Raw genomic sequence first — 27,552 nt, 5'->3', positions numbered from 1 at the left:
GCTTCCTCATTCTGTATTAATAAGTGCTCCAACCTGTCCCCTTTTCTGTCATCCTGTCTGCGTCCCTTTCTCAATTTCTTTCCTACCATAGTCTTCCTTGGCCTATGAAACCTTCTGTGCTTCAGTCTCACCCTGTTCCTGTTTTTCTCCTTATTGTCTTTATTCTGTACTCATTAGATTTTTTCCATCCCTGTGTGTGTCTTTTTTTACTTTCTTGTTTCTGGGCCCCATGGTCATTCTCCATATCGTTTGCCTTTCTCCTTATTCTGTTGCAGGTTACTTCAAGAAACTATGTTGTATGTCAGGTAGATATGGGTTCTCTCACCCTCAGACCTCTGTTCTTGCATGAAGTCTGTTGTTGCTATTTTTACCTGTGATTTCTTCCAAATGAACCTATTACACAGTCTTTGCAGTTCCTGGATACACATTCCTTTAAATATAATTGAAGATTACTCTGCATGTACTCATTCTCAGTGTTAGTCATCATTCTAGTAGTTTGTTCTTCTTTGTTATTGTATTTACCTTATTTTTCCACCGTGCTAAGTCCTGTTCGGCCATCTTTCTTCTCTGTTGTTTCCTATCTTTAGAAGTATACTGCACAGCTTTAGTACTAGCTACTTGGCCTGTGGTTTGTGATTTATCCCACTTATTATTTCCCTTGCTGTGTTTGACTTTGCTCTGAATCATACTGTCTTCTTTAAGTTGCATCCAGGACCTGCATCTCCCTTGAATTTTCCCATGAACTCTAGCACTACTACTGTTTCTAACTCCAGTTCCTCTGCCTGGAATGGTTTTGTATGTGAAAAGGTAAAAGCCTGCCTGCACCTCTTCACTCAAACTCTCTCTGACAAGGCAGTTTAATGTTTCCCTGACTAAAATAAATGGGTGTGGTGGTGAAAGGGTCCATCCCTGCATCATCCTTTGTGGGCTTGCTAGAAACCTGCTATCTGCACCTTTATTTCTCCTTCCTTTTCCACCACTTTCCAGTCATTAACCTGTACATTTATTATCGCTCCTTCTTTAGTTTCCATGTCAGTATTCGCTATATTTGCTTTAATTACCGCTTCTCCTTCTTTAGTTTCCATGTCAGTATTCGCTATATTTACTTTTATTACAGCTTCTCCTTTAGTTTCCATGTCAGTATTCGCTATATTTACTTTTATTACCGCTTTTCCTTCTTTAGTTTCCATGTCAGTATTTGCTATATTTCCTTTTATTACCACTTCTCTGTTTTTAGTTTCCATGTTAGTATTCTAGCTATATTTACTTTTATTACCACTTCTCCATTTTTAGTATCCATGTCAGTATTTGCTATATTTACTTTTATTACCACTTCTCCTTCTTTAGTATCCATGCCAGTTGTTGTTGTTTGTCTTTATGGCTTTTTCCCGGTTAGAGGGTCGCCACAGCGGAACTCCGGTCTGCTAATGATTGGCAGTAGATTTTTATGGTGCCAAGTTGCCAGCCTGATGCCCAACCTTCAGCGAAGGGGCGCCCATTCGCACATGTCTTTCGGAGGCCACTCGACCGTGGGGAGGACATGCAGACTCCACACAGAAGGCATTCCAGCCAAGAATTGAACAGGAGAACCTCTTGTTGTGAGGCAACAATGCTACGGCTTTACCACCACGGCTTACTTAGTATCCATGGCAGTATTCGCTATATTTACTTTTATTATCACTTCTCCATTTTTAGTTTCCATGTCAGTATTCTAGCTATATTTACTTTTATTACCACTTTTCCTTCTTTAGCTTCCATGTCGGTATTCCCCTTATTTACTTTTATTACCACTTTTCCTTCTTTAGTTTCCATGTCAGTATTCACTATATTTACTTTTATTACCGCTTCTCCTTCTTTAGTTTCCATGTCAGTATTCGCTATATTTACTTTTATTACTGCTTCTCCTTCTTTAGTTTCCATGTTAGTATTCGCTATATTTACTTTTATTACCACTTCTCCTTCTTTACTTTCCATGTCAGTATTCGCTATATTTACTTTTATTACTGCTTCTCCTTCTTTAGTTTCCATGTTAGTATTCGCTATATTTACTTTTATTACCTTTTCTCCTTCTTTACTTTCCATGTCAGTATTCGCTTTATTTACTTTTATTACCGCTTCTCCTTCTTTAGTTTCCATGTCAGTATTTGCTATATTTACTTTTATTACCTTTTCTCCTTCTTTAGTTTCCATGTCAGTATTCACTGTATTTACTTTTATTACCACTTTTCCGTCTTTAGTTTCCATGTCAGTATTCACTATATTTACTTTTATTACTGCTTCTCCTTCTTTAGTTTCCATGTCAGTATTCGTTATATTTACTTTTATTACTGCTTCTCCTTCTTTAGTTTCCATGTCAGGATTCGCTATATTTACTTTTATTACCGCTTCTCCTTCTTTAGTTTCCATGTCAGTTGTTGTGTTGTGTCTTTCGGCTTTTCCCGGTTAGGAGTCACCACAGCGGAACTCCGGTCCGCTAATAATTGGCAGTTGATTTGTACGTGCTGAGTTGCCGGCCCTAACGCACAACCTTCAACGAAGGTACGCCCATTCACGCATGTCTCCACAGAAGACGCTCTAGCTGAGAATCGAACGGGACAACATCTTGCTGTGAGGCGACAATGCTACCACAGCACCACCACCGCGGATTAGTTTCCATGCTATATTTACTTTTATTACCGCTTCTCCTTCTTTAGTTTCCATGTCAGTATTCACTATATTTACTTTTATTACCGCTTCTCCTTCTTTAGTTTCCATGTCAGTATTCGCTATATTTACTTTTATTACTGCTTCTCCTTCTTTAGTATCCATGTCAGTATTCGCTATACATCCTCTTATTTCAGATGGTTCTCACTGTTGTGCACATTAAAGCCTCATCATCTTCTCTGTCTTTTTACATCCATGTCTTATTTTTACCTGTATCCTCTTTAGCACCTTTTCAACCTGCTTGTTGACTTTTTTCTGTCCTTGTTTTGCCTGCTTATTGGATGAATCACCCCTTCATACTTGCTTAAACCTCATTCCCCCAGCTCACCCCTGTTCCCTGTTTCTTGCCTTTCATTCTTTGTTGGGATTCCCATGATCTCTATGCTGTTTTAATTCCTCTTGTTATCACCCCATTTTAGCCAATGATTGTCTTTTTGTAATTTTTTCCATCCTTATTACCACTGGGGCATAATTTGATCATTTGGTCATCTCTCTGTACTTCCCATTTACCTTAATTTCTAAGTTGACTTGTATCAAAGCTAGTCCTGTCTGCTTCCTTGGGACCAGCTTGTTTTTCTTTTCCCTCAAAATTTTTTTCTTTTCAATTAAAATAACATTTACATAATATTTTTACATATCATTTTAAACAACTATATACAATATTTACAATAACCTGACTTTCAGTTATATACACTGAATGTTATTAAATATAGAATTAACAGATCCGTTATCAGAGATACAATATTGATTATTGCAGAGTGTCCAACAAAGATATAACTTTCTTCCAAGGATTATTTACCAATAGCCTGGGATATATTCGTAGTTCTTTGATTTTTATTTTCATCGATGTAGTTGTCTTCAACAAAGTGTAGAATTCTTCCAAGGTCGGGGGTGTATTTGAATTCCACCTTCTGGTTACGCTTTTCCTAGATATAGCAAGTATTGTCCATAAGAAATACATATTTGTCTTATTCAGGTAGGGACCTTCATTTACATTTAGTATAATCAGTGCTTTAGTTAAGGTAAAGGATTCATTAAATTAAGCTTGTAAAAAATTATTGATTCCATTCCAATATGATTTAATTTGATTACATTCATAAAAAAATATGAATCTGGTCTGTTTTATTTGACTTTTCGCACCTCCAGCAAAAAACATTTCTAGTAGTACTGATCATTTTACTTCTATCTGGTGTTAAAAATGCTCCATGTAAGTATTTCCAATTAAATATTTTCCAATACTGTGTGTTAGAGGTGTAATTAGCTGACAGTAATATATTAGTTTTAATTTCTTCTGTTAACTGCAATGACTATCCTTTTGTTAAGAACTGCCAATATGATGGTTTGGGAATTGTTTTATATGTTATTAACTCTTTATTTAGATTTGAAATGGAATTTTTCTTTTCACAACTATTATGTATAAATTCATATAGAAAACTTGTTAGATTTGGAATATTTTTAAATGAGGAATTATTAATTAATCTGCACAAATCTTGAGTGTACATTAGAATGCTTTGTAAGGTTAACCAGACCTGTGTTGGAATATTGTATGCAGTTTTTATCATATGTATATCTAAAACATTTAATTTATTTACACATGGATACCAGCATAAGAATTCATGTTGTTCCCCAGTTTGTTTTTGTGAAAATGAACTGTGTTGTTTTTCTTCTGTTTCCCCTCAATATACCTATCCACCCTCCCTGCCCATTTCATTTTTCAACTCAGTTTGGTTGTCTAAATCCATTTTCTGTCTGACCCCCTGTCCTGCCCAAACCTTCATAATGTGTTAGTTTAAATCATACCACTCACTTTTTTGCTGAAGAATTCTGGACAGAGCCAAAAGTAATGGAGGCAGAATGGCCCAGAATGAGAGATAATTTTTAAATAATGCTCTAAGCAACTTACAACATTAAAAGAACACCCCTTACTTTTACCTCTCCCACTTTTTACTGCTGCATTTCCTACAGGTTTCGTGCTTTTCCTCCTGCTCTCACTTGCTGCCTTCCCTTACTCCCTCCTGCTGTTTTGCTCTTTTGCTGTTATTTTGTTCTCTGGAATGAATTCATTTTTATTTGTTTACTCCTTTTTGTGTGACCCTCTGCTACCACAACTGGTTGTCTCGCTTGTAAATCGAGGCCTTCATAGTCCACATCTGACTGTTGGGTACTAATATACTGTTACCAGACTCAAGTCACTCCAGTGCTACACACATTGTTTTGCCCTTTTGTATAGTAAAATAATCTCAGTTGTTGCCATTGTTTTCTGTTTGTGTAGGCCTCCTACGAACTCTTGTAGTGTTCTGTAATCACTTCTGTTAACCGTGTGAACTGATCTTCCTGTACAGGATCCCAATACCGTACAGGACAAAATTTATAAATGAGTTTCCTCTTGCTTGGCTTAGGATTAGTGAATTTCTTTGCATGGCTGCATATGTAAACCGGTGAGGTTGCCTCCATCTTGTCTTGAGATTGCTAATTTTTTTCCTACCTTCATAAAGACTTTTGAGTTTAACTCCAGCTTGGCCTAATGTCAGTGAGTTTCTATCCTCCCTACACTCATACTCTGTCTCCTTATATAATAGTATCTCCAGTGATTCTCAGTAATGGATCCATTTTCTGAAAAGTCACTTTTTCCCAGTTATGAATGCTTGCATCCTGAGAGTGTCCTACATTTCTCTGTCTATGTTCTCTTCCTGTAACATCAATCCCAGCTCTTTTTAAAACTGTATAAGCTGCCTCTAGACATCCAAAGAATCTGTTTCTCCTGTTCATCGCCCACTGCTTGTTTTTGTTATGGCTCATGTTCGTGTCCCTTATCTGATGATTGTCTGCCTCCATATATACAATCTCTTCTGGCAGCCCAGTTCAAAGGGATATTTGTCTGGTAAGACCTCATAGTTCTTGTTGCTTCACTGCAGGCCTTCTGTTATTATTCTGGGTCACCTTTCCTGAATTTTTGCTCCCTGGATGCCCTTTACTAGTGTGATCATTTCTATTTGCTCCTTTTCTCTTAAGAGCCTGGCCCTCACAGTGGTGTGCATAGTGAACTGGAAAGCATGTGTTAAGTGTGGCAGGCTCCATCTACTGACTTCTGGAGTATTTTTTCTCTGGCGAATATTGATTCCTTTAGGTCCTACAGAATTCTACACCACCTCTGGATTATTAAGAGTGAGTTTTTCCCTAGAATTGTTGTCCATAGGCGCAGTTAGGTAACTGATAAATGTTTTATACACAACAGTCATTGGTAATCGTACTCCTTCCCTATGTGGAGAAGTACATTAAAAAATCAGACACTTCATTTTCCTTTCATTAATTTTTTACTTTACCTCGTCATGTTTAAGAAAACATTTTTGGGCTTTGCATCTCTGCAGAATGCAAGTCTAATAGCCATTATTAGTTTTGCTTTTGCCCAACCCTTTCTTTGGTTGCAGTCTAGAATTTTAGAAACCTCAAATGGCCTATAATACAGTCTTTTATGCATTTCTCTGACACTTTAAAATACAAAAAACAGTGTTAGTGGTGCAACAGGTAGGACACTTGTCTTTGGTACAGAAGGCTGTGGGTTCTATGCCCTCACCAGGTATATCAGTTGCTGACACTGGAGTACAACATAAGGAGGGTTGCTGTTCACCTGAATGTGTCATCATTTAGAGGAGATGTTAAACTGAGGTCCAAATCTGCTGCATTTGGTGGTAACTGAGGTGAATGCAAAAGACCCCCAGGCCACCAGTTGAAAAGAGTGGGAGAAGGTCTGATGCCCTGGCCAAATTTCCCTTAGTACCATGCATACGACCCTAGGTCTCCCCTGAAAAGAGACTACTAGCCTAGTGTGACTAACCTGGTCAACAAAGGATAAATAAATAAAACATCTTCTCCAACTCTGATTTGCTGTAAGTTTTCTGTTATCCCTTTGTTGTTGTGGTCATCCAGGTTTTCTTTCATTCTTTCCAGCTCCATTTCCATAAGGTTCACTTAGAGCAGGTATATGGTTAGTTGATACTTTGTTGCCATTACTGCAGATCTTTTTAGCTGCATGTTATGGTTTTGCCAGCATTGTTTGTTGCACTAGGCTTTTTTTGTTTGTCTGAGGAAGTATATTGGCATTTGTCTTTACGAAAGTGCTAACGTTATATTCATTAAACCTCATTTTTATTTACTGCTGCCGTGTCATTTTCCTTCCTTTCTTCTTGATGATGATGATGATGGTGACGGTGATGACGGTGATGGTGGTGATGATGGTGATGATGGTGATGGCGATGGTGGTGATGGTGGTGATGATGATGGTGGTGATGATGGTGGTGATGATGATGATGATGGTGATGGTGGTGATGGTGGTGATGATGATGGCGATGATGGTGGTGATGATGATGGTGATAGTGATGGTGATGATGGTGGTGATGATGGTGATGGTGGAGATGGTGATGGTGGTGGTGATAATGGTGCTGGTGATGATGATGATGTGATGATGATGGTGATGATGGTGATGATGATGGTGATGGTGGTGATGATGATGGTAGTGATGATGATCGTAGTAGTGAGGAGAATGATGGTGATGATGGTGATGATGATGGTGGTGGTGATGATGATGGTGGTGGTGATGATGATGAGGAGGAGGAGGGTTATGTTGATGGTTGTTACATAGTCATGATGACAACAATGAAGATGATGATTTATGATCACATGGAAGACAGGCTTCTCCAGCCATTGAGTGTTTGCCCCCTGCTGCCCTTCACTATAGTTCTAGGTTTTAGCAATACATTTATTAAAACAAAAAGATGCACCAAGGCTAAAGTTAAGATGAAAACAAATCACCAAAAATAAAAACTCCACCAGTTTCTGAAGAAGTCTTGTGACAAATAGCGAATAATAAACTGATACTGCACTAAAAACTTGAATTGGTGGTCCTCTCGTGCTCTGTTGGAATTTTTTTTTTTTTTTGGGCAATACATTATTTATTAACCCTTTATATACTGTGTAAGTCAACTGGTTCTGGGACACTTTTCTGTCATGGCCTGAACCAAAATGCAATTACAAACAAACACTGCAAAGTGTTACACTTTTATATAGGCACTGGCACATATAAATATAGTCGTTATAATACAGTAACTTTTGTTAGTTACAGGTGACTTCATCATTACGATTAGTTTATTTGTAGACAAATTTGCATATTTTATATGTCAGGGTACCATTAGAAAGTTAGTTATTTTCTGTTATAGAAATAAAAATACAAAAATATGTTTTTAACTGTGACAGCTGAGCTTATGTAATTATACTATTCTTATTTGACAGTTTGTAATATGAGTAGAATCGTATGGTTATTTGATATCAGTGTGCTGTAACCTTGCTCACCTGAGATGTAAACACTGCGCTGTCAACCATGCTCGAGTTGCACACTGGCGAAGTGCCCACAACACCATATAAGCAGCTGTAGTCTGTCAATGACATCAGGTCACTGTATGGTCACAAAACATATGTGCTTCACACCACCTGACGCAGCTTTGCATTCCCGCGGACAGTTAGCTTTCCTGTTACCTTTTAATAGTGCTGGATTTCATTGGTATTTATCCACTGTTCTGAATTTTGCAGAGCAAAACAAGATGGGACTAATTTACTGCATAATCACATAAAAAGTAAAAGATAGTAGCAAGGCAATACAAACAGAGCCTCCTTTATTATCCGATGAAATAATATTTTTTCTACAAGGTTATTTAATTACTTAGCTAAGTAACACATGATATGGGACAGTGTAAGTACATAATGCTACAGTACTTTTCTTTCCCTAATGAAGTTCCCCTCGAAAAAGCCTTCACATTAGGTTTAATTATAATCCTATGCAGCTGTGGTAAACATGTGGGAAGCCTGCGGAGAAAGGACAGCGTGCCTGCAAAACTGTCATTCTTTAATCCTCTGCTAATCTAAAGAGTTTAAAAAGGATCTTGCTATATAATTAACCTCTTACAGCAGGCTACAGTGTTTGTCTCTTCAGTGAAGTCCTTATATAATAAACTGCTCAACGAAACTAATTTAGCAGTTGTTTCAACCTGAAAAGTACTGTCAGTCACTGAGCAGGTAGATACTGTGATTACATACTAATTTGTAAATGTACGTTTTGTACTTCTTTTTTTCATATCTCATCATATGTCAGTTGAAATTGTTGCCTTTTTATGTCTGTATATATCTGTGTTGGAGCTTTTCTCCTCAGGTCTCCACTGAAAACGGGCCAAAAACCCAGCTGGACCAACCCGGTTAACAAATGTCAATAAATAAATAAATACATTGTAGTGCCTTCATGTTGCCTATAACAGACCATTCCACATACCCAATGAACAATAGTAAATAAATAAATAATAATTGGTATAATTTCTATTCATCCTATGCATCACCTGTTCCTTTGCTGGTATATATGAGCACAGAAACCATTGTGTGCACTATATGTTAATGTGTTAGTGAAAAAATTATCTTATATATGGAATATTTTGTGTTGTGGTAAACTATACTTAATAATGTCTTCGTTTTCAAAGTAGGAACACAAACACAACCACAGTGCCAGAGAGCCATCTTAAACTGGCTCTGTTCATTCACATCAGTTGTAAATCAATGATACTTTGCACTGAAAATTAATTTTCTCCAGTACAAGTGTAATTGTAAGACTGGGGTTATCATTATGTCACATGTTTAATTGTTCTGTTAGAAAAGCACCACAATTAATTTAATTATTTAACATTTGTTTACTGGGAAAGTCCGACTTGGAAGCCAATTTTCAGTGGAGGCCCATAGAGAAATGCTCCAGATGCATGTTTTTGTAAATGTGGAAGGAAACTGGCGCATCCAGAGGAAACTTAGACAGATGCAGGGTAGACATGCAGACTCTGCCTAGAAGGCACCCCAGCCAAGAATTGAACCGGAAAACCTCTTGCTGTGTGGCCACAAAGCAACTGCTGCACTACTGCGCCGTCCATTAAATGGAAATGTAGATAATGTTAACACAAATGTCAAGGATGTTCAACTAGTCATGCATTTAGAATGTATTCTAAAAGACCAGAATCCAGATTCCTGTTGAGGCACTTTGTTTTGTCTGAGCTGCATTTTTATATAGCACAAGGTAGATCCCATTGAATTTGTCATGTAAACGCAAAGGTGTCTATAAACCTACAACTGAAATCATGGCAGTATACACTTGTGTGTGTGTGTGTGTGTGTGTGTGTGTGTGTGTGTGTGTGTGTGTGTGTGTGTGTGTGTGTGTGTGTGTGTGTGTATAATAATTTGATCGGAAGGTAGTTACTATGAATAAGGGGCATTAGAAGACAATGATGCTCACAATGAGAGAGTGGTCATAAAGGAACCTGGGATGCTAGGCCTAAGTGGTCAGTGTGGAGTTCTAGTCTTGCTTTGGACATTTGATGACCATACTCAGGGGAGAAATGCATATTCCCTATATGTTCTTGCAATCAAATATATGTGCATCTTTAATACTAAATACAATTTTTCTTTGTTTTTAATAAGAATGTATTTGTAAGTAAACAATAATAAATGTAATGTATTGTGGGCTACTGGTGTAACTCAACTGACCATTCGTCTGGTGGCCATCAGACCTTCCAAGGACTGTAGCCCCTCTCCCTCACATATCAAGTGTGACATTGATTGGCAGTTGTAGAATTCAGTCATCTGTCTTACAATCAAGTTCTCTGACATTGATGTACATCTCCTGATATACAGTTTGTTTCCTAATGCATTGACTGCTACTGCATACAGTATGTGATCGTTATGTTGCTTGATTTTAGAGCTTTTATTCTGAGTTTATAATTTATGAATATTGTTCATAATTAAGTTATAGTTGTAATTATATGTGATAGTCTATATTCTTCATTTCTACTAAATTACTATTCATTTGCCTTTGGCCTAAACCATGGTTGAAGAGGTTGATGGCCACCAGACGACTCTTATAATAACATAGCTAGATTTGCCACAGCCTCCTCTTTTAGTTCCCACTACTGTCATAATCTGAAACAACTAGGCTGGCTTGAGCTACAAAACCAAATCCATTATAACCAACCTATCATTGCCCATAAAACGTTCTTCCAACCAACTAAAACTCCAATACTATCAAACCTTTTCACCCCATATAAAAACCTTAATAACTTACGCTCATCCAAGAAATTACTAGTATCCACAAGTATATCTAACAATATCTCTGGTGACTCACTGTTCTGTAATGCTGTTGGAAAATACTGGAACCAACTTCCAAATGAACTTACAGCTATGTCCTCTTTAACACTATTTACACAAAAATTGAAACTTTACCTTAAAACACACTGGTTATGCCCCTGTACAAACCCAGACTGATCTAAAATGGCATTGATATCATCATCACTGCGGACCTAGCTTTTTCTCAACCATTACCTCTAGTTTCATGGACGAATCCAAATCTGTTCCTTACTCTATCCACAAAAAAAAAAGAAAGAAAAAAATGTATTTTATTTCTTCCTTGCTAGAGTTACTAGCAAATTTATATAATGTTCTATAACAAATTTTGTATTCAGCGATTGAAATGTAATGTAATAATCTGCTAATACTTTTTGTACATGCATTTATATGTTAACCATTTTATGTTTACGTTTATCTTTTTGTAAATCTTTTCAAGTGGAACATATCTCCCCAGGCCTCTACTGAAAATGGACATGTATCCAGTTAGACTAGCCCGGTCAACAAATGTAAAATAAAATAAAATAATAAATAAATAAAGAGAATCTGTTCCCAGCTAACAAATACTGCAGAATGATTCTTGTTTCCTTCATAACCTCAGCTTTGTCCTGTGTTATCACAATTATAAGTAAATAAGAGACACTTACAGAGGTCAACAGGTAGTGTGTTAAAGTTCGGCCCTACCTGTCCCCATGTTGTGCATCTCTGCAGAAATGTAAGCAATAATATATGAAAAGTATCTTATGGTGCATTTAACACCAGTTCAAACCCATGGCAGAAACCAGAGAGGCAATTAGACCTGTTTGAAACATATCTTTAGATTTTTTATTTTGTGTACAGCTACTGTATTGCTGGTAAAGTAATGCAATGCTAAGATAATGGATATTTTGAAGATATTGAATAAGTTTAGTAATTTATGTAATATATGTAAGTTGTGAATTCATTATTAATGGCTCTAGGACTTGAAGAAAAAATAACAGCGAATCAGAACTGCACTATCCTGCTGCTGAAAACTGCAAGGTGTAACTAAATAACAGAGTGTTACGTGCTATCTTTTTCAGTCCCTGATCATTCCTGGTAAAAGTCCGACAAGAAAGAAATCAGGTCCTTTCAGTTCAAGGAGGAGCAGTGCCATTGGGATAGAGAACATCCAGGAAGTTCAAGAGAAGAGGTAAGGAATATTACTAAGGAATGCATATTAATGTGTAAGAAACAAGAAGGGACATGTCCTGGAATAACTTCTGGTCATTTACGTGTGTATTGTGTGTCAAGAAATCATTTATATTATTTGTTCACCTACACGTTTTCTTTCTGTAACACTTTTGTGCCTTTTAACATTTTTAGAGCTTGAATATAAAACAGAAGTGTGGCTGGAGTTGTTGTTGTTGTTGTGTCTTTCGGCTTTTCCAGGTTAGGGGTCGCCACAGTGAAACTCTGGTCCGCTAATGATTGGCAGTAGATTTTTACGTGCCGTGTTACCAGCTCTGACGCACAACCTTAAACGAAGGTACGCCCATTCACGCATGTCTCCACACAGAAGACGCTGTAGCTGAGAATCGAACAGGACAATGTCTTACTGTGAAGTGACAACTCTACCGCAGCACCACCACCGCAGAAGTGTGGCTGGAGTACAAACTGAAAATCTCCTTTAAAGGGAGGTTATATTCCTAAGCATCTAGAAGTTGAGGATGACTACCCATTGCTTACCATACCATCTGCGGCTTAGTACTCAGCTTGTTGCCAATGTTTGCTGAGAGATTATTCATTTTCTAAGTAGGTGAGCATTTGCTCAGATCCATGGTTTCATGTGGGCAATTTTCCATGAGTGACTGTTAAAAGAGTAAAACATTTGAATTATAGCTCATTGGTACTCAAAAACAAGCAATTAGACAACCCTATCAGTGTGCACATTGTAAATCAAGCGTATACCAATGGAATAAAGTCCATCTGCTGAAGCACCATTCAGCACCTGGACTTTCTATTGGAATATGCTGAACGACAGTTCAAAATAAAATAAAAATCAAGTACGTTCTCAAAAAGATAAAGAAACAGAGATGTACCTGAATTTCCTTCTATTTCTGCACTGTCCCTCATAAAATGCTGACAGAAAAAACAAACCAGCAGCAGCAGAGATTCTCTTTTCTCCATTGTTTCTCCTGCACTGATGTGTAAGAGTGGGGACGTAATCCCATATGCATGCTCAGTACGTCAGTAAAGAAGGATAAATGAGTTGGAACACTTCAGCACTTTTATACAAAGATATTACTTAAGAAAGATAAGTAATTTCTTTCTTAAATAATGTCATTGTATAATAGCAATAATTCACTCCTGGATGTGGGTATATCAGGATTTCCCCACACACAGTCATGGATTATTGCTTAACTAGACACTGACTTATGATGTTATCTTTATTTTATTTAGTTTACATTTGTTGACCGGGAAAGTTCAACTGGATTCATATCCATTTTGAGTGGAGGCCCAGGGAGCAAAGCTCCAGAAATGCAAGTTATGTTAACAAATACAAAATAAAAAAAGAACAGTACCAACAGTTCAGCTACAATTCATGCAAACAATGATTACAAGAGATAATAAAATGGAAGTAAACAATTTCACGGTTTGGGTACTAAGGAATATGGTGTAGAGTACTATCTGAGAAAAAAATGCCAGGAAAAAATATGAAGGAAGAAAAAAAAGTAATAACATAATAGATAATATCTATTTTCTATTATAGATGCTTCCTTTCCAAATTCCTAAAGCTTACACTTGTGAAGTGACCAGATAAAAGAAGTGTAATATAGTAGTCAGTTTGTTAGCACAAGTCTGCCCAAACTAACAACAGCCATTGCTTACTGAGAAACCAGATTTGTAGTGACAGTAAGATATAATGACTGAGTATCGTAGGAGATGCAGGACACCAGTGTTAGTTACACAACAGGTAGCATACTTGCTTTTGATGCAGAAGGCTGTGGGTTCCACTCCCACAGAATGTAGCTGAATTGTTGCTAGTGTGTTGTATTTTAAGAGGGTGGGGATGCTGCAGCCCTGATTGTGTCCTCCTTTAGATGAGGTGCCTAATCACAATGAATCTGTTATAAGTCTCAGTTCCTCAGACTTGCTCTAGGTTTGGCTACTTTGCCTGAGAGTTACAGAGAATTAGTTGCATCAAAGCCATCTACTACTAAAAGAACAAAGGTAAATACCATTATTTTGCACTTCTTCTAATTATATTTACTGTATTTCATAACAATTCTGTATTAATTGTTAAATTTCTCACACTTTAGTAGACTTTCAAAGCTGAACTCTTTCCACTGCTGCTGTAGTACTTAATTACATTGTATCTGCTATAGTAGTTAATTCATAGGTTCATAGGTAGGTACTAGGCTAACTGCCCAAGGGCATTTATAAACCTAGCCAGAATGTGTTGGCTTTCGCCTCCCTTTTAGATTAGTTTCCTCAGCCTCTGTCCAGCAGGGCCACTGAAGTGATGCCAGGGGTAAATTTACGATTTCCCATCCACCCGTCAAAATTTCTCTTGAAGAGTGTCAGTGAGGGGCTTTGCCTAACATAGATTGGGATTCTATTTCAAAGTGAGGGAAGTTTCTGGGACAGGAATCTATCCCTCCAGCATGTCATATGTATTGTTGTGCTGAGGTTTAAATCCCTAGAGTGTGTGGCTCTAAGAGATTTGGTTTTCTTCAGGTGGAGCATGTCCATTAATTCCGGGTTAGACATGGCCTTGTACGTCAGGCACAGATCACCTCTGAGTAGGTGGGAAGCAACTGAGTAGAGCTGGAGTTTCTTTAGTCGAGCTGCATAGGGCATCTGTTTGAGGCCCACGATCCTCTCGGTGAGGTACTTCTGTGGTCTTTCCAGCTGTTGCAGGTATCGTGTAAGGTACATCTCAAGTGGGGCATTGTACTCTATTATGGGCCTGATGAGCGATGAGTAGAGGGGCATAATAACCTCTCTTGATCTAGATGTGAACCCTTTTGTGATTAGGTGGGCTACATAGAAGGATTTTCTAACCACTTTGGCAATGTAATTATCAAAGGAGAGGTTGCTATCTACTTGGGTCCCCAGATCCCTAATTGCATCTTCCATACTTAGTGGATTACCACCTATGTGGTAGTTCGTGGGCACTTTGTTTTTCCCAAAGGGGATGACTATGCACTTTTTGGCATTTTGCTTGAGGCCATTGTGTCTGTTAGTTTTACAAGAGTGTAGTATCAAGAGTGTGTTGTTTCCCTGCACTTGAGCTCCAAAACCAACATTTTTATATCAAGAAGTTTTTCTGAGCACACTCTTGTGGCAGAAGTGTGCTGTAGCAAGCATATCTGAGTTGAGGGCTGTTGGCTGAAAGCTTATTGTGTGTTTTCCTGATTGGTCTGTGGGTCTTGCTGTTGCAAGACTTGTTTTTCAAATTCTATATTTATTTATTTTGTTTTACATTTGTTAACTGGGGATAGCCAATTGGGCCAGGCAGTGGCCCTTTTTCAGTGGTGGGAAGGGGAGAAAAGTTCCATTACAAAAACATGTTGCAATCAATACAAGAAATCACTAAAAATCAAGAATATATATCTTTGTTAAATATAGGCAGTACATAGTTTATACATAAACAATAAAAACTGAGAGAGTAATATAAAGTAGGGAAAGAAAGAAAGCTGACAAATAAACTGTATCAGCCCAATGTTTCTGTGGGTTTGTGCTCAGTTCCTTGCAGTTAGTTTTGCTACTTTGCCTGATAGTTACAGAGTCTGCTACATCTAAAGCCATCTCCTGCTAAAAGAATGAAACTAACTATCCTTTTGCACTTCTGATTATTTGATTACTGTACTCTGTTAGAATCTGGGATTAATTGCAACATTTCTTGCATTTTAGTAAAGTTTCAAAGCTGAACTATGCCCACAGATGCTGTAGTACTTAATTACATTCTGTCTGCTACTTTTGTAGGACAGTAGTATCTAGATTGAACGATTTCCCTGCATTTGAGCTCTAAAACCAGCGCTGTTACATTAGGAGGGTTTTTGACTGCACACTTGTGGCAGAAGTGTGTTGAAGCAAACCTATCTGAGTTGGAGGCTTCTGGCTGTAACCATATTGCTTGTTTTGCTAATTGGTCAGTAGATCTTGCTGCTGTAAAACTTGTTTTTCCTGCTTGTTTATCAGCCCAGTGTTTGTGCTAAGCTGCTCTCTGTGCAGCCGTGGCTAGCAGTGCAATGTATAGAAACAAACACTTTTAAGTTACAATTTCCCTTATAATAATTATTTCTGCAAATTTCCCCAGTTTCCCTGCTGCTCTAGTAGCATCTCATTTGAGCACAAAGCAGAATCACCTTGTTGGATAGTTGCATTTCACACTGTATATAGCATCCATTCTTCATCTCTGTGCTATCGTACCAGTTCGGTGAAGTCCCCCTATGCTTCTTCCTGGTTAAACCCATAGTAAAAAGCCTGAAACCATGGTTGGGCACTTTCCTGCTATCTCTGTGGTTAGCCTGATGGACATGAGCACCTGAGGCAGTTTAGCAATTGTTGTATGTACACTGACAACACTTACTCCACTTGTGGAGGGCTGTGGGGCAAATACTGACACCACTTACTCCACTTGTGGAGGGCTGGGGGCAAATACTGACACCACTTAATCCTGAAACAAACAAACAAACAAACAAACAAACACAGTATACTGAAACCAACAAACACAGCTTGTGAAAGATATAGTTACATTATGAAAATTGAGATACAACTCTCACATACTGACAAATCAAATGACAAACAGGTTGTCAACACACAAACATTTTCCCTCACTAATAAGGTCTCATCACATAAAGCCACATATGCAGAGGTATTCACAAGTAACTTATCAAAACCTCATTGGCCTCCCGTATGTTGCCCTTAGAAACCACATGCAAACAAAATCATCAAATCAACACCAACCATTACACATAAAAATGCACATCACAGTGTCCCCACAAGCAAGCTCTAAGGTGAAACACCATACATTCAAACATCTTGGTCATAGGAGACTCCATTGTGAGACACATGGACACCCCCCTCACCAGGATGGATAAAGAGACAGTTAGTCAGTTGCTTGTCAGGGGTCAGGATTCGCCAGATCACACAGGCACACAGGTCACTCAACCACAAGTACCAATATGACTCAGTCATAGTCCATGTGTGTGTGAATGACCTGAAATTTACCTCCCTGGACAATATGAAGAGACACATGATGTACTTCTCTTAATACATGTTGCAGATGGTATGAGCCTCATATTAAGCAACATTGTATCCTCATCAAGAATGATGCTACAATACAAATAGTAATAACTGGCTTAGCTATTGGTGTCATTCAAAGGGAATGCAGTATCTGTCAGACTGGGAAGACATAATTACCAGACCATGCTACTTTGCCAGAGAGATGGTTTGCAGCTGTTACTGCTAGGCTTTTGAATACTGATCAAGGCATTAGCTACCCCCATAGTAACTTTTTTTAGGCAGTGCCAAACCAGCAGACCTACCAACGTAAGAACATTTTCTAATGCCAAGCTGAAGGTACTACTGCTCAGTGCTAGGAGTTTTAACAAGAAACTGCACAGATTGGAAACTCTCCTCACACTGGAGAATGTTGATGTCCATGTGTTTACAGAGACATGGTTCAAGGCTGTGGAAAGCACCCCAGCAGTGTAAGGCTACAATGTCTATCACACATTCAGACCACCCTCTGAAATGGAAATAAATGAAAGCAGTAGATGTTTCCATTTACATAAGAAACAATCATACCTCTAGATTGGTCAAGCAAGATGCCTCGTTTGAGGTACTCCATGTCAAGCTGAGCATAGATAAAGTCCCCCACAATATCTTTGCTAGGTACAGGTCCCCATCCATGAACCATGAAAACCATTCTGAATACCTGAAGTTAATAGAATCATTTAACATTCAGCCCAACACTCTACTCATGGGTGATTTTAACTACCCCTCCATAAACTGGGAAATGTACATGAACAATAACATGCAGGCTCAGAAATTCCTAGACATTGTCAGTGCAAATAATCTGGTCTGTACTCCCTGTCAAAATCCTTGACATAGTACTCACAAACATGGGGGAGCATTGCACTTCCCCATCCCCCCAGTATAATATCCTCATTGATAAGTCTGGATCATAAATCAGTCTACTTTTAAATAAATGCAACCATAGAACCCCCCGTCAAACCTTAAAGAACTTTTTGAAAGCAAATTACCTTCTATTAAGTGATAGCATAGATAATTTTAAAGCTCCCCTAACTATGAAAAACATGGAGGCTTATGCAGAGGTATATACATATGCCCTGTACCACCACTTAAACAACTGCATAGAAACAGCAGTACCTGACCAAATTAAACCCAGGTCTAGCCAGAAAATAAGTCACCCTGCATAAATAGATTATACAACAGAAGGAAGAAATTCATGTATAGAAGTAAGTGTGAGGGTACACAACAGAGAAAAAAATCCTTCATTAGTTTAAACAGGCAACTCATGGAACTAGTCCAGTCTTCAAAAGCTAATTACAAGACTAAAATAGCATCCCAGGCAAAGGACAACTACAAAGCATTTTTAGTTATGTCTGAAATCTGAAGGTAATACTCAATGATGTGCTGAGTTGACTGTAGATGGCACTACCTATACTCAGCCAGAAAAAAATAACAAACCTGCTGGCCAATAAATTCAGCTCAAATTTCACCTGCCGTTACCTCCAGTCACTCCCCATGAAATAACCCTTACCATTCCTTTGCCTGTTATCACAAAAGAACAGGTCATCACTGTGCTATCTAAAGCTAGAAACATGGCATCAATGGGCCCCGATGGAATCCCAGGATGCCTATCAAATAGCTTGAAACATGACCTATCACACCCACTCAGATCTCTATGTGACCACAGCCTCTAGACAGGCTTTGTCCCAGAAGAGTGGAGGACAGCAACAGTCATTCCTCTGCACAAGGGGGCACCATCAACTGACCCAGGAAACTACCAACCCATAAGTCTGACTAGCCTCATATGCAAGGCTATGGAAAGGATACTCATGGACCTGATTAACAGTGACATAGAAAACCTCCGTTCTCTAGACCCTACCCAGTTCGGCTTCATCAAGGGCAGGTCCTGCCTACCCAGTTTGGTGGACTTCTTTGAGATGGTCACCAAGGGTGAGGGTAAGACAGTACAGACTGCTTGCTTTGACCTACCAAGGCATTTGACACAATACCTAACTTGGGTGTTATATATAAACTCACAAGCATGGGGATAAAAGTCTATATCACCAGATAGATAGCCAAACGGCTCACTGATAGGTCACATGTTGTTAGAGTGTAGGAGCTGAAACCAAAAACTGCACTCCCTGGAAACACTTCTATCACTAGAAGATGTAGATGTATGTGCAGTCACAGAAACCTGGTTTAAGGCCTCAATGCGTACCCTGGCCCTGCAAGGCTACAATGCCTTTCACACCTTTAGACAGGGGTCCAGGAAAGTAAATAGTGTGGGAAGAAATAGCCAGGGAATTGTTATGGCTAGGCTTGTATAGGCCCTAGGGCTGATAGCCTAGTACCAACCTATGAACCTATAAGACTGCAAAATGAATGTGTGAAAACCCAAGGAGGCAGTGTTTCAGTCTATATTAGAGATACATTCACCTCGAGTCTGGCTAGACTGGACAACTCCATGGAGTTACTCCAGGTCCAGGTTATAGTAGGTAAGACCTCCATTCAAGTCCTAGCTAGTTATAGATCCCCCTACATGGATCACGACACCCAAAAAGTCTATGTAACCAAACTGAAGACAATCCAAATTGTACTGAACCCACTGGTAATGGGGGATTTCAATTATCCCACCATCAACTGGGAAACCTACTCTAGCCCAAACTTGCTAGCACAAAAGTCCCGTGACTTTGTGAATTCAAATGCCCTGTAGCAAATTCTCTATACCTCGACAAGACGAACAAACATTCTAGATCTGGTCCTCACCAACATGTCCAACAGGTGCCCTGCAGCAACTGTTGGACCCTCATTAGTTAAAATGACCACAAATCAGTCACCTTCGAACTGAGACTAACACCAGAACTCACAAAGGGTGAAATCAGACTAAAAAGCTTCACCAAAGCAAACTATACCCTCCTACGTGATGGTATAAATGCATTTGAAGCACCACCCCAAGCTGAAATTGGTAACTATGTCAAAGTTTACACTAAAGTCCTTTACAGTCACTGGCATAAGTGTATACACTTGACTGTACCAGATGGAATTAAAGCCAGAGCCCAAGTGAAATCAAGCTGCCATGGTGGACTTCCAGCATCAACAAACTCTACAATAAATGCAAAAAAGTTTCTGTCCAAGAAAACAAAGACAAGGACCAAACAATGGAAAAGTACCCTCCTCAGCCAGGCAAATAAGTAAGACAACTTGAGAAATCCTCCAAGAGCTCATTTGAGAGAAGCCTAGCAAGTACTGCCAAGGATAACCATAAGGGCTTTTACAGCTACGTACGTAACCTAAAGGGTAGGACCCAAGCATGTGCAGAACTGGTGGTCAACGGTATCACACACACTGACCCCACAGAGATAGCAAACCTGCTGGCAGATAGGTTTGTCAAAAATTTCACTCCCTTATCCCCCTCCTAACTTATAACAAACCCTTCCCCAAAATTCCTCCCCACCTTACATATCTGAAGAGCAGGTCCTCAAAGCCCTGTCCAAGGCAAACACCACAGACTTTATGGGACCAGATGACATCCCAGGCTGTCTTCTAAAGAGGCTAAAATATGAACTACCATCACTACTAAGTGCTCTTTTCAATCATAGCCTAATCTCAGCCTTTGTTCCTGTGGAAGGGAGAACAGCTACAGTTATTCTCCTCCACAAAGGTGGCCTAACAATATACGCATGGAATTACATAGGTTGATAGGTTCATAGATTAGTACTAAGCCAACTGCCCTTATGGGCCATTTTAAGCCTAGCCAATTACCCCATGTGAGAATCAAACCCTGCACCTTCTGTTTGCAAGATAAACACCTTAACCATTATCCCATCCTCCCATTAAGCCTGACCAGCCTCGTCTGTAAAGCCATGGGATGTATCATTATTGGCCTCATAAATAAAGACATAGATGACCTCCAAACCATGGATACTGCCCAATTCGGCTTTGTGAAGGGCAGATACTGCCTGTTAAATCTAGTGGATTTCTTTGAAAGTGTGACCAAGGCCACTGATGAGGGCAAATCTGTGCAAACAGCATACCTCGACTTGGCAAAGGCTTTCAACACAATCCCACATTCAGGCATTACTGATAAACTCAACAAACTGAATGTAAACCCCTTCATTGTAAGACGTATTACCAACTGGCTCACAAACCAGACACACACTGTACAAGTACGTGACTCCACATCAGCCAGCAGACCTGTTAGCAGGGGGGTGCCACAGGGGTCAGTGCTGGGCCCCCTACTGTTTGGTGTATGCTTTTCAGAAGTTCAGGTCAAAACTAAATGGTTGTGGCTGTCCAAGAATGTAGATGACTGCAAACTAGGTGCAATCATTGTATTGTATTGAATCCCCAAATGATGTCAGTGTACTCCAGGATGGTCTCACACAGACCAATGACTGGTGTATTAGTCATGGTCTCAAACTGAATGCAAAGAAATGCATCATTATTCCCTTTGACACAAACAATGTCCTTCACACTATCAAATCAATAACAATACTCTAAGTACCCATGAAGTGATAAGGGACCTGGGATCACAGGTTGACCACAACCTTAACTTCGACCCCACGTGTCTGCTATTGTAAGGAAATATTTCCAATTAGCTCACTTGATTAGTAAAGACATCACCTCGAGAGCAAAACAAGTTATAACACCCCTATACTTGGCACTTATCCAGCCCATAATTGAATGCCCCATTCAGTATGTACGGTACGAAGCACCTACAGCAATTAAAGAGACCTCAGAGATTTCTAACAAAGAAGATCAAGACCATCTTGCATGTGCCTTGCACAGACTGACTAAAATCCCTGTCACTGTACTTCATATTCTATAGACTTTTTAGGGGAGACGTATGCCTGGCCTACAGAGAAACCCCAGACCCAAACCTAATGAATTTACTGCATATCCACAAATCAAATAGATCTAGGGACCTACATATGACCTGCTATTTAAATAGGACATACTGGAGGGACAGATTTATCTCCCAGTGATTGCCACATCTTTGGAACAGGCTACCAATTCATGTGAAACAAGGCACCTGTATGAGACTGTTCAAGAGAAACCTGGATGAGTGTATGGGGCACTGTAAATTCTTACCTGTGATAGTGCCCACAACCTTCCTGGACATGGGCAGTCATCCCTAAATGCTATCTTGGGTATTGACTAGTACCTCTATGGTATTACATTGGGTTGAAATGGCTAGGCTTAAAATGGCTTTCAGTTTGATAGCCTAGTAATCTCATAAGATCCTACAATCCTATGATTCAGCAAGAGGCCAGACACTAGTGGAGTACCACAGGGCTCAATGCTGGAACCCATCCTGTTTGGGATATATTTCTCAGATGTCAGGGCAAATGTAGATGTCCTTTGGCTGACCAGTTCGGGGCAATCAGTGACTCCCCAGATGATGTTGATATGCTGCAGAATGTTCTGACCAGACTAATGATTGGTGTCGAAGCCATGGCTTCAAACTAAATACAAAGAAGTGCAGAATAATACCTTTTGGGAAATCAAATACATCTGCAAATTACAACATTGATAGCACCTTCCTAAGAGAAGACCCAGTGGTGAGAAATCTAGGTACTCAGATGGATAGTAATCTGAACTTTGACCACCATATATCCACAGTAGTGAAGAACTTGTCTTGTATGGCTCAGCTTGTATGTAATGGCTTCACATCTAGATCTAAGGATGTCATAGTATCACTGTACTCATCCCTCATCAGACCAATATTTATTTATTGCATTTGTTTACTGGGAAAGTCCACTGGGCCTGAGAAGAGCCCATTTTCAGTGGAGGCCTGGGGAGAAAAGCTCCACATATAGTTACATAGACATATAGTTACAGACAGATAAAGTATTAATACATTGTATACAGTATATAATGCAGTAGTATTGCATACTTAAAGCATAATTATACAAAAAAATGTTAGAATACATAGAATCATTTGAAGAACTAGAGTAGAGTTATTTTTACTTAGGTGCATGTGAAAGTGAAAAAGCGTATGAGAGTAAGTGAGATAATCGAATACAACACACCCTTTGGCATGTACCTTGCCAGGGACCTGCAACAGTAGAAGCGTCCTCAGAGGTTTCTCAGCAAAAAATACAGGCTATAACCAGCATGTCATATGCGGACCAATTAAAAGCCCTATCACTGTATTCAGCTTCCCACTGACTGCAGAGTGGTGATTTGTGCCTGACCTATAAGGCAGTATCTGACCCAGCCATGATGGAAATGTTGCTTATTTGCAAAACTAACTGCATGAGTGCTACCCACTCCAAAGATCTAAACCTGATCTTTTGACATGAATAGATCATGATGGAAAGACGGGCATGTGTCCCAGAGATTGCCCCTCCTCTGGAATAGGCTTCCTATTCCCATGAAGCAGAGCCCTTCCCTGATCATCTTTAAATGCAATCTGGCCCAGTGGATGGGAAAGCTCATATTCACTCCTGGGTTTGTGCCTATGTCTGTTAAGGAAAGAGGCTGTCTAAAAAATTGTCAAAACCCCACTTGTTGACCCTTGTTATCTTTCCCCTGGGGATAGAAAATTGGGTAAAATCTGAATAAACCTGGCTAAGCTTCTAAGGGCTGTTGAGCAGTTAGCCTAGTAATGACCCCATGAACCATTAAATTGGAGAGTTCGGTAACTATGCCCTGCTAACTTAGTACAAATTGGAAAGTAAAATGAATACAGCTGAAAGCTTCTGCTCCAGCAATGGAGCTGTCCGAATTGTGTACATGAATGGTACTGCATACTCTGAACCAGCTAGGTCACAGGCCGGGGGTCATGGTGTTGTCTTTAGTTCAGGGTCACGGACTGATGAAAATAGCGATGAGATTTTTTTAGACATGGACGAATTTCCCCCATTGAGATCAGAGAGGCTCAGGAACACAAACAACAAGGGGAGGTACCCAAAAGGGAGCAACCACCCGAACCAGAATCGTGGCACCCGGAGAAGGAACCAGAGAGGGGGGTACAAACGTCCGAACTCAGTCTGGATGAACTTGCTGTTCCCCATTTTTCTATTGTGCACAATACTGAATGTGACATGAAAGTATTTAATTTTTCTTCTTTTCCTAATGACATTTCTGACTGTGACCTTTTATCTAAGGGTCTGACTTTTGTACCTACAAAAGGCTGTAACGTTGCTAATACATTGGTTGATTTGAAACATTTTGTAAGAAAATTAAACTTAAATATAATGTCCCATTCGGTAGAAAGGGTATGTAATCCACTGCACATTTCTAGTACTTTTAATCCGCCATTACACCCCATATTATTGACATTTGAGAAATTGTGTGAAATTGATATAAGGAATGTGCCTAAACGTGTCTTGGTGAATAATTTTTCCAAGAGTGAAATAGAGGGATTAACTAAGTTAAGGACCAATTGGGAGACAATGGTTATTAAACCTGATAAAGGTGGTGGTTTGGTAGTATTTGATAGAGAGGATTATAATGTAAGAATGAGAAAATTGTTGAATACTGATTCATATAGGAAGGTTTCATTAAATAAACTTAATGGGGCTTATAGAAAGATTTCAAATGAATTGAATGACATGTTCATTGAGGGTTCAATTTCTATTGATGAGTTAAACTACTTGGTTGTGAGTCATCCTAGAATTTCTAAGATTTTTGGGTTACCCAAGATACATAAGAGCTTGACGAACCTCCCTATGCATCCTATTGTTGATGGAAGGGGATCTATTACCTATCCACTTGCTAAATATTTGGATATTAAGCTGAAGCTGATTGTAACCAAGGGAATTAATATGTGTAAAAACTCTTGGGATTTTTTTGAACAGGATGAATGATCTTGAATTTATTGATTCTGGCATATTCATCACAATAGATGTCAAAGATCTGTATACTTTGATACGCCACGATACAGGGCTCGAACGGGTGTGTGAATACCTTGTAAATGAGGGTATTCCTCAACCAATGGTTAACGTTTATGAGCCTATTATCGAGCTGGTACTGAAAAACAATTTTATTTTCTTTAACAAAGAGCTGCACCTCTAAGTAGAAGGGGTGGCCATGGGTTCCCTCTTGTGGGGGTCTCTTTGCAAATATAGTAATGTTGCAGTGGGAAAAGAAGTTTGTATATAATTCTCTTTCTTTTAACACTGTAAGTTCTATACTCGCTTTTTGGACGACATGTTTATCTTTTGGGAATGGCCCAATGGATTTGATAGTGGAATTCTTGGTTTATATTAATGAGATGACAGCCTTCCTTCAATTTACTTGTCAGACCTATGAGAGGGAGATTGCTTATTTGGCTGTAAGCTTAGTTAAGGAGTATAGGTCACGTTCTTTTGTGTCTGAAATACACCGGAAGGAAACTTACTCCAATAATTTTTGGCATTTTAGTAGTTCCCACTCTTTTAAGCAGAAAAGGGCTGTATTGAAGGGTCAGTTTGTGAGGGCAGCCCATATGGTGTTGCCAGCTGATGCCTTCTTTGATGAATGTGAGTTACTTAAAGGTATGTTTTTAAAGGGAGGATACCCCCTGGAACTGGTAAATGAAGTATTTTTGGAAGTTATTAATAAAAGGGAAAGGGGCCATTTTAGAGGTATTTTATCTGGTGATCATACATGCAGGACAATGAATTCTGGCTTATAGGTTATGGGCGAGTCCCTTGTAGGAGATGACACACATGTTTCAAACCAAGGAAGGGGGTGGAGATCCAATGAGAAAATCAATTACCGGTCCGCTTTCATCACCACCTATAATACAACAAGTGGGTGGATAGCAGCCATATTACGGAAAAACTGGGTAATTTTGCCCTCATGTCATGACATTAGGGAATGGTTAGGGGAGAGAACAACTATAGTGTATAGGAAGGGTCGGTGCTCGAAGGATTTGTTGGGGACGACACATTATGAACAGTAGACTAGATCAATGGTTAAATGTGGAGCATGCAATTTTTGTTCCTATATAATGGAGGGCTCTAGTTTTGAAATTAATGGGATTATAGTGAAACCAAATAAAAAGGTTTCCTGCCAAACTGATAAAGTTGTTTATTGTGCCAGGTGCATTCAATGTCCTATCCTCTATAATGGGAAGACCGACCGTAACTGTAAATTTCATGTTTATGAGCACTTGAGAGAGATAAGGCTTCATAGTGACAAGAATGCTTTGGCGATGCATTGTAGTTGATATGCAGGGCATGCCTTTAAATTCTTTATAATGGAATCCTAATTGGTGGATCCCAGGGGTGGCCCTTGACATTTACGGCTAGAGATACATGAAGCTTTATGGCAATTAAGAACTAATGTTATGCTGTGGCTAGGTATTAATGAGCATTTGTCCTTGGTTTGTTTTTTAAAAATGAAAGCACTGGAAATATGAGCATCAGTATATACTAAAATGATTCATACTGTGCAATCACTTTTATTTGATTTTTAGATACTTTTAAATATGTTTAAATATCAATAATGCCTTTTTAAATATTTTTGTGCATTGTGATTGGTCGTTTGTTTCTTAGTATCACTATTTAAATCCACTTTTCCTGGCTGTGTGTTACCTTGATAAAGTCCCTGATTTGTCAGGGACGAAAGCATTTCGATTATTTATTTGTCGTGTGTTATTAAACTGCTTTTGAACTTATTATTTGAATCTATGAAGTGGTTAATTTATAATTTTATTGTACTGTTGGAGTCCATTTGTGGTTTGTTCCTGGAGCAGAAGCTTTCAGCTCTATTTATTTACAGTACAAACTGGAGTTTAAGATGCAGACCACAGCTTGACTATCACCTTTTAATAATCATCTTAGAGAAAAATAATTTAGATATTTGAAAACAGTGCACACATTTGATGTTGTATATAACCACAGTGAACATGATTCCTGGTGTTGCAGTCAATTATTTCCCTGTAGAAAGTGCACCATCACTTTTTACTTACATGTTTGTTAAACAAGAGGGAGAATTGGTCCATAGACGCTTTTCACTTGTATCCCAGCACAGAGGCAATCCATCAAAGTTATAAAAGAAATACATAGGATATGAAGTTATAACAAAAGTTAGAGCTGAAACAAAACAGCTCATAACACAAGTTCAGAGACATCTTAGTTACATAATTTGGACAATTCCATACAAGTCATAACAGGAAAAAGTAATTTTAGTTGTAAAATACATGCTGCAGTTAAACATCACAGACAACAGATAATCTCCATCCAATCTTTATTTTCTGTTTAACATTATAAAGGTGTGTTTACAGATAATAGACATGTTCATGAATATGAAATATTTCCAAGCGTAGGTGTAATGCTTAAGTCTGACCTAAGGGTGTGTGCTAAGGACAAAACATTCTTTCTTATGTTGATGTCAAAGCAGGCATATTCCTGCAGATAGTGTTATACATGTATTGCAAACTTTAATACTCTTAAATGTCTAGTTTATTCCACTGACCAAAGTCATTGATAA

General features: G+C 38.8%; 1 protein-coding gene across 2 annotated transcripts in view; it reads left to right on the top strand.

Annotated features, from left to right (window-relative positions):
* LOC122794633 (RAP1 GTPase activating protein) overlaps positions 1-27,552 on the top strand; it is a 1,835,311-nt gene that overhangs the window by 1,599,575 nt on the left and 208,184 nt on the right. For both annotated transcript variants that reach the window (XM_044063215.1, XM_044063214.1), the window contains one exon: positions 11,964-12,073. In XM_044063215.1, the coding sequence (XP_043919150.1) occupies positions 11,964-12,073 (110 nt within the window). The remainder of the gene's footprint in view (positions 1-11,963; positions 12,074-27,552) is intronic.

The sequence above is a fragment of the Protopterus annectens genome, chromosome 2.part1 (genome assembly GCF_019279795.1).
Source record: "Protopterus annectens isolate FY-2018-M chromosome 2.part1, PAN1.0, whole genome shotgun sequence".
NCBI classification, from domain to species: domain Eukaryota; kingdom Metazoa; phylum Chordata; order Ceratodontiformes; family Protopteridae; genus Protopterus; species Protopterus annectens.
This window is presented reverse-complemented; position numbering and strand designations above follow the sequence as displayed.